We start from the raw sequence: 12,500 nt of genomic DNA on the forward strand, positions 1-12,500 counted from the left end.
AGTGTGTGTGTGTGTGTGTGTATCTCTGACAGGTGAGTGGTCTGGTGTGTTTGTCTTAAAGTTGAGTGGTCAGGTGCATGTATGATTGTGTGTGTGTGTGTGTGTGTGTGTGTGTGTGTGTGTGTGTCGTACAGGTGAGTGGTCATGTGAGTGTGTATGATTGTTTGTCTCTCTTGCAGTTGAGTGGTCAGTTGTGTGTGTGTCTCTTACAGGTGAGTGGTCATGTGAGTGTGTGTGATTGTGTGTGTGTCTCTTACAGGTGAGTGGTCAGGTGACCAGGCGATGAAGATCCACTCGTGGCCCAGGCTGTTGCTGGAGTCCAGGCGGAACAGGATGTAGCACGGCAGATCCTGCTCCAGCACAGGAAGTAGAAGAGCGTCATAATCCTCCTCCCAGCTGCGGCTCGCCGGCTTGGTGAGGCCTAACACCAGCTCCTCTGTAACCACGACAACCAACAACACCACAACTGAACCACGACTCAAACGACTCATTCAGAAACAGAATCATTCAGGAAGGAAACGCGAAGAGTCGCTCAGATCTCCTGCTCCGCCTCTGATGATGTCAGTGGTAACGTCTGAATAAAGTCACCTGTGCTGGAGGATTCCTTCACAGGTACTGCTGCTGTGACATTACATATCTGATGAAAAGACGCGTGTTATTATCTAACAGCTAGTGACGGCTGCTTCTGAATCAGTGCTTCATGAAGATTCGAAACCTTTACCAATCTTTTTTCAAATCTTTTTTTTTTTGTTTGAATCAGTGGTTCAGATCATCTATCATATTGCCAGGTCACATGATTTCAGTAAACGAAGCTCCGTTACGTCATTAGTGGCGAATCACTGAACAGGTTTCATAGTTTTTACCTGCTCTCGGATCAGTTTTATGAGTTTGTAGACGTTTAATAAGACATCTGTAAAACTAAAAGCTATCAATATTTATAGTTAGTAAAGTAATAATATATAGGCACATGATATTTCATTATATTAGATGATAAGCTGAGTGCATTTGATTGCTTCTACTTTTTTTTTATTTGTGTTGTTTTTACAGTTTTGACCAGCAGGTGTCGCCAGCGTGTGGAGATTCAAACACTTCGAAACAGCGAATCATTCGGCAACACAATCAGTTCAGTTGTTACGAAGTTTTAAACCACTTCGTTTTGCCTATTATAGGCTTATTCCAGCTGCAATAGCAAAACGATATAACATCAATTAGCATAATATCGTAGACGGTTAATGTTTATTATTGAGTATTGTTTATTATATTACTTGTCATGTATTATTCAGTATATCAGAAGCATTATGCATGATGTTTTTGTCTGTTGTATAGTAAAGATCTGTCTTCGATGACCATGTTGGGCGTTGAATTCTGTAAAGTGAATTCTGCTGAGTGCATTTGATTGCTTCTACTTTTTTTTTTATTTGTGTTGTTTTTACAGTTTTGACCAGCAGGTGTCACCAGCGTGTGGAGATTCAAACACTTCGAAACAGTGAATCATTCGGCAACACAATCAGTTTAGTTGTTACGAAGTTTTAAAAAGCTTAGTTTCACCTATTTATAATCATAGGCTTATTCTCAACACTGCCGCGATTAAATGCTAATTAGCATATTTTCGTAGACGATTATTCTTTATTATCGAGTATTGTTTATGTATTATTCAGTAAATCGTTATGCATGACGTGTCTGTCGGTGGTATAGTAATGACTGTACCGTTTTCGATGACGATCTTCAGCAGTCTGTATTGTCCGTTTCTGGCGTTGCCGAACACATCCTTTACCTCGTCAGCAGCTGGAAACACACATAACACACACATTTACTACAGGAACACACTCCGACAGGTGAGGGAACACATTTACACTGATCTAGAGCGATGTGTGTGTGTGTGTGTTCAATTTAATTTAAATTGTAATTGTGGGTATTTTGTTTAACTGGTTGTTTCAGATGAAAACGACTGCTGCAATTCATCTAACAGACACAAGGGGCAACATACTGTACGTAAACCAAAATACAGAGGCTCTGCTTTAGTAGCGTGCACATTTTACTTTCACGGTCAGATTCGTAATGGTGTGTAAAGTGTGTTTGTACAACGTTGGTCTACTAATAACTACTTTAAAATCTTTAAACAACAGCAATGCCGACAACTTGAGAATGTAGAAACAAATCGCTAAAACTTTCCTTACATATTATATATATATATATATATATATAGTCCCTTTATTAATCTGGGGTCGCCACACCAGAATGAACCGCCAACTTATCAGCACATTTTACACAGCGGATGCCCTTTCAGCTGCAATGAGGTACTGGGAAACGCCCATACACACTTATTCTCACACACACTCATACACTACAGCCAGTGTAGTTGATCAGTTCCCCTATAGCGCATGTGTTTGGACTGTGGGGGAAACCGGAGCACCCGGAGGAAACCCACACCAACACGGGGAGAACATGCAAACTCCACACTGAAACACTAAGCAAGCCAGGACTCAAACCAGCGACCTTCTTGCTGTGAGGCGACAGCACTACCCACTGCACCACCTGGTGTTTGTCTAGCACTGATATATGTTTGTGTGTTTCTGTCCAAAACTACTGATGTGTGTGTGTGTGTGTGTGTGTGTGTGTGTGTGTGTGTGTGTATTCCTGCACTAACGTATGTGTGTGTTTCTGTCCAAAACTACTGATGTGTGTGTGTGTGTGTATTCCTGCACTGATGTATGTGTGTGTTTCTGTCCAAAACTACTGATGTGTGTGTGTGTGTGTGTGTGTGTGTGTGTGTGTATTCCTGCACTAATGTATGTGTGTGTTTCTGTCCAAAACTACTGATGTGTGTGTGTGTGTGTGTTTGTGTATTCCTGCACTGATGTATGTGTGTGTTTCTGTTCAAAACTACTGATGTGTGTGTGTGTGTGTGTGTGTATTCCTGCACTGATGTATGTGTGTTTCTGTCCAAAACTACTGATGTGTGTGTGTGTGTGTGTATTCCTGCACTGATGTATGTGTGTGTTTCTGTGTGTATTCCTGAACTGATGTATGTGTGTGTTTCTGTCCAAAACTACTGATGTGTGCGTGCATGTGTGTGTTATTGCCCTACACTACTGATGTGTGATTGTGTGTGTGTTTGTATACTGTAATGTGTTTGTGTGTTGTCAGTGTGTGTGTTTCTGTCTTGTACTGATGTATGATTTTGTGAGTTGTGTGTGTGTTTTACTGCCCTGATGTGTGCGTTTCTGTCATGCACTGATGCGTGATGTGTGTTTTACTGATGTATGATTGTGTGTGTGTGTGTGTATGTTTGTTGCTGCCCTGCACTGGTGTATGATTTTGTGTGATGTGTGTGTTTTACTGATGTATGATTGTGTGCGTATGCTGTGATGTGTGTGTGTGTGTGTGTATGTTTGTTGCTGCCCTGCACTGGTGTATGATTTTGTGTGATGTGTGTGTTTTACTGATGTATGATTGTGTGTGTTGCTGCCCTGATGTATGATGTTGTGTGTGTGCGTGTGTGTGTTTTACTGCACTGATGTGTGATTGTGTGTGTCAAGCATTGATGTAAGATGTTGTGTGTTTTACTTCACTGATGTATGAGTGTGTTTGTTATTGTGATACAGAATTGATGTGTGTGTTTGTCCTGCACTGATATGTGTGTGTGTGTGTGTGTGTGTGTGTGTGTCCTGTACTGATGAGGCGTTGGTCTGCGCGCTCATGACGGGAGGCGCGACACACACACACACACACACACACACACACACACACACACACACACACACACACACACACACACACACACACATAGACTTGATCATCTATTATCTGGTTTGATCATCAATCTGAGCGCGCCTCTGCTTTATCCACAGATTCCGCTGATCCCCTCTCTGACTCTGAATCATAAATGAGCCTCATCATAATTCATAATAATGATGATAATGTGCAGATCTTACCCTGAATGCCCGTCTGATGAGACATGATTTCTCTCGGCGGAGGATGTTGCACACTCGCGATCCCGGAAGAAGGAAGCGGGCGGCGGTGACGTCCCGTTCACTGACACGCCCTCCACACTGCGCATGCGCGAGCAGTTCACGGGTCCGTGTAGAAGTCTATTTTTATATTTAGCGGCAGTCTGATAATATTCCCAATCGGTATTTATTTCAGCACACCCGGGGAGATGTTGAAGGATTTGTTAAACTTGCATACAATTGTGTTTTATTATTAAATCCAGATGTTTTACTCATAAATTATCAATAATGTACATCATTTAGTCTCATTCAACAGTAAAGCAACTCTAAAAAGTGTTGGTGTTGATTATTTTCAGCTTAATAGCTGCAAATTAGGTCATTGTTTAGCTCATTTAACACAATAAAATAATGTTTAAAAACAAATACGCCATTTTAGGTTAAAATATACATTTATAAGGGAAGAAAAACAAGACTAATATTTTATTTCAGATGCTGTGAATGGACAATATTACAAATAAAACAATAATAGCAACAACAAAAACGACGTTTCAGATGATGTGACTGAACACCTTTTAAGCAACAATAATATTCATAATAATAATGATGTAATTATTTCGTTTTAGTAAGAAAAATAATAATAAATCAATCTATAAACTACAAAAAAAATTAAATGAAAATACTATTGGGTAATGTCGTATTCACATTTATAATGACTAGTATTTATTAATTTACTGTTTTTACTCATCAATAAATATTTAAAAATTAACAAAATGAGTACAACAAAAATATAAATCAAATAACAACATAAGCAGCTAAATAAATTGATTAAAGCAACACAAATAAAAGGATATTAGACGGTGGAGCAGAGAATATACAGCTGCGGATACCTGAGCATGCGCACATCCACAGAGCATATTTTCTGTGACACTGTACAACAATAAATACAATTTTTACGTTACTGTGAGGGATAGGTTGGGGCTCGGGTATGTGTGGACGTAAATAAAACACAAAATAATGCGAGATTTATTAAATTATTTAAATAATTCTCGTTGACTTCCGGTCGGAGCGGTATCCCGTTATAGCAACAACCGCGGGAGAAGCAGGTGTTTGTGTGTGGGAGAGAGGGAGAGAGAGAGGGAGATGCTGATATTATTAGAGATTCTCCATGTTGTTTTTCTCTTCTTCTTCTTCTGAGGAATACACACTGCAGCGGCGATGAGCTCTCAGTCTCTACACGACTGTCTGAGTAAGACTAATACATTACTGTTTTAACATTTACATCTGTGTGTGTGTGTGTGTGTGTGTGTGTGTGTGTGTGTGTGTGTGTGTGTGTGTGTGTGTGTGTGTGTGTGTCTCGAACATGCTGGAATAGCGGACACACACACACACACACACACACACGTGCTGATAGCGGCGGGTAAACGCAAATGACCGTTATTAATCAGTTTGATCGGCGCTGATCTGAGGCTCACTGTCATCCTGATTTACCCTGATTTACAGTGATTTACGCGGATTCACTGAGATTTACTGTGATTTAATGAGGAGAAGAGCTTCAGGCACTGCTGGAACAGTAAATGTAAACATGACCAGCTCACACATCACTCTGTGTTTGTTTGTTTGTCTTTGTGTGTGTGTGTGTTATGTATATAGTTTATACATACACATACATACCGTGTGTTAACTTGTGTGTTATTATGTATGTATTACATATATATATTATTTAGAAATGTGTATATAATATGTCAATATCATAGTGGTATATTTATTTAGTTTATTTATTTATTTTAGTTATATATCTCTAATAACTGATTTATTTTCTCTTTGTCATGATGACAGTAAATAATATTAGACTAGATATTCTTCAAGACTCTTCTATACAGCTTAAAGTGACATTTAAAGGCTTCACTAGGGTAATTAGGCAAGTTATTGTATAACGGTGGCTTGTTCTGGAGACTATCGAATAAAATATAGCTTAAAGGGGCTAATAACATTGGCCTTAAAATGGTGTTTTAAAAATGAAAAACTGCTTTTATTCTAGCCAAAATAAAACAAATCAGACTTTCTCCAGAAGAACAAATATTATCAGACAAACTGTGAACATTTCATATGTATGTGTGTGTGTGTGTGTGTGTGTGTGTGTGTGTGTGTGTATATATATATATATATTTATATATATATATATATGAGCAATTTCATGCAAATGTCAACCTTGCCATGAACAAAGTTAAGTTTTTGCCATAATATGGAAACTGTATCTGCGTTTATTGTGCAAGAAAGTATTTTACAGTGCTTTTTGTCAAATAAGTTTTTTTTATTTGGTCATTGAATAAACTTACAATAATCACAGATTCCAGGATTAGTTTTCTGATAAGCATACATTTACAATAGCAAACAAAAACAAAACAAAACAAACACCTCAAGCCCAGCCTGTAAGTATACAACACAGTGATAATCAAATCAACTTTTTAGTTACAATACATTGCTTTAAGGGAAGAATTCCCCACGAAGTGACAAAAGAAAGAGACCCAAACTTTCTGAAATTGTCCAATGTTGCCTTTTAAAATAAATCTGGTTATATTTGGTAAAACAATAATATTTGATTTACCAAAATCACACAAGTGCCAATTTCACATTGGTCACATCCATAACGGAGCTTTTTCCTCATAAATGCAACAAAAATTTTTTTAAATAAAATCAATTATTTGTGTTCTATAATGAGCCGACGCTTCTCCTTTTCATAAGCTTTATTTATTTTGAGTTGTGCAGTTTAATCCACAGAATTTCTACAACGCGTGTTGTGTGCTGTAAACTCGCTAACTTGTCACATCCATAACACATCTCTATTTTTCTCATTTAAAATCTAAAATATGTTTCCAGATATATATTTTTCTGATCCTATAACTCTTCAACTGCTTTGAAAATATAAACAGATTTTACAATATAATGTTAACATATACTTTCTCAGATGGATAGATAGATAGATAGATAGATAGATAGATAGATAGATAGATAGATAGATAGATAGATAGATAGATAGATAGATAGATAGATAGATAGATAGATAGATAGATAGATGGATAGATAGATGGATATGTGTGTATGTGTGTGTATATTATGTATTTATATTATTGTTATTTGTTTATTTAAAATATATTTGTTTTTATTTATTTAAATGTTATGTATTTTGTTTATTCTATATTTTATATAATAAAAAACGAGTTTATAAACATTTCTAATTATGAACAGTGTGTGTGTGTGTGTGTGTGTGTGTATGTGTATGTGTGTATTCATACAACAGTTCTGTCTGGTTCTCGAATTTGATTGGCTGATAGCCGTGCGATATTCTGCAATATCAGCACTCGTACAGCCTCTTTACCCTTTGTGTATTACTCCGCCCACAAACAGCCAGCAATAAGCAGACACTACAGATCTACAGTGTAAAAGATGCTTGCTCAGCTGTTTAACTGTCAGCTATGATTTGAATCCAACGCGGAAGAAAGTAGTTCCTCATACAAAAGGGTTTTTGAGACTCTCCATGTTTGATTTTGTTTTTATATACACAATTGTGCCATCAAACTGTTGTATAAACGCAATATCACACACATGAGTAGCAGTGCGATTATGGCTGTATATCGGCACTGGTGGGGGCACTTAAGCCTGGTTTATACTTCTGCGTCAGGTGACCGGCGTAACCCACGGCGCATGCAATGTGCGTAGCTGTGCATTTATACTTCTGCTGCTGTCTCTGTTGGTCTGCATTCACACTTCTGAAACGCTAGTGGGCAGTGAGGTGTAAATGTTCCTCTGTGTCGAGTGTGTTCTTCACTGCTGTTTTGCTTTTCCTGAACACTTCCGGGATGTACAAGTGGCTCAAACTCGCTCATTTTGAGGCAGGAACCGGCTGACGTGCAACAACTTTAACTATGAGGTAAACACAAAACAAAACTTTCCATCCGGAGCTCCTTCACGGGACTCCACACTTGTAAACAATCACTCCATCAGGCTCGCGTCCAGCTCGTGCCATTCACGCGGCTCTCGGTCCCGCCCAGACTCGTCAGCGCTACCAAGCCGACCAATCACAGAGCTTGCGCTACGCATCGTTGCGACATGTAGTTACAATTTTTGAGAGGTGCACGTCAGCCACGGCGAAGGGCTATGCGTCAGCGCCGTAGCATACGCCGACGTTTGACGCAGAAGTATAAATCAGCCTTAAGTGATCGCATGCCTCCCACCAGTGCCGATATACAGCCATATCGCACGGCTACTCGTGTGATATTGCTCATATATATATATATATACACAGACACACACACACACACACATACGAATACATACATACATTGCATACTTATCTATACATTTATAAATATATATATATGTAATATTCATTTATTAATTTTCCTTCGGCTTAGTCCCTTTATTAATCTGGGGTTGCCACAGCGGAATGAACTGTCAACTTATCCAGCATATGTTTTACACAGCGGGTGACCACCGCACCACTCATATATATATATCTATATTAGTGCAGCATGATATTGTGTTTTATAGTGCAGTGGGAGTGCTTCTCCATCAACTCTAATAAACAATCTATTCGCTTTGTGGGGTCCCTCAGCACATTGTCATTGTGCTCTGTGCCATCTGCAGTGTGTTTCTGCATTTGCGAGTATTTTCATGCAGAACAGTCTATAAATACTATTAAAACAAAAACACAACTGAAAAAAAGTGTTCGATCCTTTCCTGAGTCTAACAGTATTCCAGTACAGTAACTGGATGATAAAATCTAAATAATTTAATAAAGTAAGTCACAAAGGGTTCAATTTATTTTACCTGAATGCTTTAAAATCATTATACAGTCACACGCATCAAAAACACATGACAATGATCAATTACAATACAAACTCAACATTGCATACTGTGTATGTATATATATATATATATATATATATATATATATATATATATATATATATATATATATATATATATATATATATATATATCTTTCATAGACTTTTTTTGATATTTTAACACACACACACGCGCGCGCACACACTCTCTCTGTGAGTGGCTCGAGCAGCAGTTATTTGCGCTCGATGTTGACATCATAAATACACACACACTACTGTGTGATATTTTCAGCACTGAACATCTGTGTGTGTGTGTGTGTGTGTGTGTGTGTGTGTGTGTGTGTGTGTGTGTGTGTGTGTGTGTGTGTGTGTGTGTGTTCTGTGACACATTCCGACCATGATAAACACACTGTTCAGTCCCTCCAGGATTTATATACAGTTGAAGTCAGAATTATTCGCCCCCTTTAATTTTTCTTTTTTAATTATTTCCCAAATGATGTTGAACAGATTCAGGAAATGTTCACAGTATGTCTGAAAACATTTTTTTTCTTTCTGGAGAAAGTCTTATTTGATTTACTTCGGCTAGAATAAAAGCAGTTTTTAATTTTTTTTATTAAATATTATTGTCATAAGGTCAATATTATTAGTCCCTTTAAGCTATATATTTTTTTCGCGATAGTCTACAGAACAAACCATCATTATACAATAACCTGCCTAATTACCCAAGTAAAGCCTTTACATGTCACTTTAAGCTGTATAGAAGTGTCTTGAAGAACATCTAGTCTAATATTATTTAAGCACAATCGCCTCACAGTAAGAAGGTCGCTGGTTCGAGTCCTGGCTGGGTCAGTTGGTGTTTCTGTGTGGAGTTTGCATGTTCTCCCCGTGTTGGCGTGGGTTTCCTCCGGGTGCTCCGGTTTCCCCCACAGTCCAAACACATGCGCTATAGGGGAATTGGGTAGGCTAAATTGTCTGTAGTGTATGAGTGTGTATGGATGTTTCCCGGTGATGGGTTGCAGCTGGAAGGCCATCCGCTGCGTAATACATATACTGGGTGTAAGTTGGCGGTTCATTCCCCTGTGGCGACCCCAGAACAGTAAAGGGACTAAGCCAAAAAGAAAATGAATTATTTTGTTTTACTTAATTTTTATTTTTATTTGATCTTGATTTAATTATTTTTTATTTTGTTTAAAATAATTTTATTCTATTTTTCCATTATATAATATAATATATATATATATATATAACATTTTATTTTACTTAATTTTTATTTCGTTTTTTTTATATTTTCACTATGAATTGTGACCTAAACTAAAGTGTTACAAAATGTTTGAGTAAAATGTGCATTTTGTTTATTTATATTTTGTTTTATAAATTTGTTCTTATTTTATTTAATAATTAGTTTAACATTAATTTTTAATGTATTTAAATTTATTAAGCATATATTTGTGATTTTTAATTTTATTGGCCTTTCATGTCATTTACATTTATGCTGTAATTTACATTTTATTAAATTTGATTGAATACATTTTTGATTAATTAATTACATTTTTTATTTAATTTATAATTTATTTGATATATATTTAGATTTTTGAACTTCATTAAACTTTAATTTATTTATTAAGTTTTATTAAAATTTAAGTTTTCTTTTATTTAAAATTTATTTTTATAAAATGTTTATTTTCCATCTATTTTTTATTTATTTAAATTGTATTATTTATTGTCATTTTTCCCATTGTTTTTATTTTGTTTTATTTAAAAAGATTTTGTTTTAGATTTTTTTATTTATGAAATAAAATTAATATTTTATTTTCATTCATTCATTTTCTTTTCAGCTTAGACCCTTTATTTATCAGGGGTTGCCACAGTGGAATGAACCACCAACTATTCCAGTATATGTTTACACTGTGGATGCCCTTCCAGCTGCAACACCCATGGAAACACCCATACACATAATTATGGGAAACACCCATACACATTCATTCACACACACACACACACACTCATTCACACACACACACACACACACACACACACTGTGAGGAAACCGGAGCACCCGGAGGAAACCCACGCCAACACAGGGAGAACATGCAAACTCCACACAGAAACACCAACTGACCCAGCCGGGACTCAAACCAGTGGCCTTCTTGCTGTGAGGCCACAGTGCGACACCACTGCGCCGCCAATATTTTGTTGAGTTATTTTGAATGTAAATATTAATATAGCATATTTCACCTGTCTCTGTATGCATATGTGTGTCCAGGGGGCCGGTGTCTGGGCGTCCTGCGGCGGATGGAGATCATCGGCCGTTTCCGCTATTATTTCCAGCACCCGTGGAGTCGCCTGCTGGTCTCGTATTTGGTCACGTTCTTCAACTTCCTGATCTTCGCGGAGGATCCGGTTTCTCACAGCCAGAAGGAGGCGCACATGAGCGTGGTGGGGAACTGCTTCAGCTTCATCATCAGCAAATACCCTGCTGGATTCTGGAGCGTCCTGAAGGTGCTGCTGTGGGTGCTGGCCATCATCTGCGGACTCATCGCAGGGAAATTCATCTTCCACAGGCGACTCTTCGGTACGTTGAGTTCACGCTCACTTTCACTGATGATGTTAGAGAAGATCTTGCATTAATATACTATCGTCTCAGTACCTTTTTTCATTAGGGGTCACCACAGCGCAATAAATAACTCTTCCAGCTGCAACCCAGTACTGGGAAACACCCATACACACTCATTCACACACACTCATACACTACGTAGTTGATCAGTTCCCCTATAGCGCATGTGTTTGGACTGTGGAAGAAACAGGAGCACCCGGAGGAAACCAACAACAACACGTGGAGAACATGCAAACTCCACACAGAAACACCAACTGACCCAGCCGAGACTCGAACCATCTTGCTGTGAGGCAATGTTGCTAACCACTGCGCCAAAAGAGAATATTAGAAACTTGTCATCTTCCACAGACGACTGTTCGATACGACGCTCACTGATAATGTTAGAGTTCTCTCTGACTTTATTTAATTAATTCATGAATTAATTTTTTATTATTTTATTAGATTTTAGTTTATTTTTATTTGATTTTACTTAATTTTTTATTTGATTCTTTTCCTAATTTTGAATTGATTTTACATAATTTTATTCTATTTTTGTTTTATTTTATTTTTTTATTATTTTAATTGTAATAAATTTGTGTAAATTTTTTGTATTCTTTAATTTTAGTAATTTTTGTTTGATTTAATTTATTTTGTTATTTTTGTTTATTTCGCGTTTTATTTTATTTTACTTTATTATTTATTTTTGTATTATTTGATTTTACTTCCTTTTTTATTTATTATTTTATTTATGTTTTATTTTTGTTTTACTTCATTTATATTTGATTTTGATTTATTTGATTATCTTTGTTTTGTTTTACTTCATTTATATTTGATTTTGATTTATTTGATTATCTTTGTTTTGTTTTACTTCATTTATATTTGATTTTGATTTATTTGATTATCTTTGTTTTGTTTTACTTCATTTTACTTTTTTATTTGATTTTTATTTTAATTTATTTTATTTTATTTGACTTCATTTGCAACCCATTTATGCTTTATTTTATTTCATTGTATTTTATTTTGTATTTTATTTTAATTTATTTTAATAAAAAAAATTGTTTTATTTTACTTTTTTATTTTATTTTACTTTATTTTTATTAGATTTTTCTA

General features: G+C 36.4%; 3 protein-coding genes across 12 annotated transcripts in view; 2 read left to right on the plus strand and 1 right to left on the minus strand.

Moving 5' to 3' along the window:
* Positions 1–1,375, plus strand: part of irak4 (interleukin-1 receptor-associated kinase 4) — a 24,205-nt gene extending 22,830 nt beyond the window's left edge. Inside the window, exons 11-12 of one of the 2 annotated variants that reach the window (XR_012399794.1) lie at positions 260–612; positions 1,048–1,374. The gene's annotated coding sequence lies outside the window, so the exon portion shown is untranslated. Of the gene's footprint in view, positions 1–259 lie in introns of both variants that reach the window. The other variant, XM_073941846.1, reaches the window with a different exon arrangement.
* Positions 1–12,500, minus strand: part of twf1a (twinfilin actin-binding protein 1a) — a 606,573-nt gene that overhangs the window by 12,863 nt on the left and 581,210 nt on the right. The window contains 3 exon segments of one of the 2 annotated variants that reach the window (NM_199725.1): positions 258–436; positions 1,708–1,785; positions 3,936–3,993. In NM_199725.1, coding sequence (NP_956019.1) covers positions 258–436; positions 1,708–1,785; positions 3,936–3,960 — 282 coding nt within the window. In that variant the 5' untranslated portion in view covers positions 3,961–3,993. 2 annotated transcript variants of the gene reach the window in all.
* Positions 5,056–12,500, plus strand: part of tmem117 (transmembrane protein 117) — a 53,575-nt gene continuing 46,130 nt past the window's right edge. For 4 of the 8 annotated variants that reach the window (XM_073941960.1, XM_073941959.1, XM_073941952.1 and 1 more), the window contains exons 1-2: positions 5,056–5,196; positions 11,061–11,369. Coding sequence is in view for 5 of the 8 variants with exons in the window: in XM_073941952.1 (XP_073798053.1) it covers positions 5,166–5,196; positions 11,061–11,369 (340 nt within the window). In the remaining 3 variants the exon portion in view is untranslated. 8 annotated transcript variants of the gene reach the window in all.

The sequence above is a fragment of the Danio rerio genome, chromosome 25 (assembly GCF_049306965.1).
Source record: "Danio rerio strain Tuebingen ecotype United States chromosome 25, GRCz12tu, whole genome shotgun sequence".
NCBI classification, from domain to species: domain Eukaryota; kingdom Metazoa; phylum Chordata; class Actinopteri; order Cypriniformes; family Danionidae; genus Danio; species Danio rerio.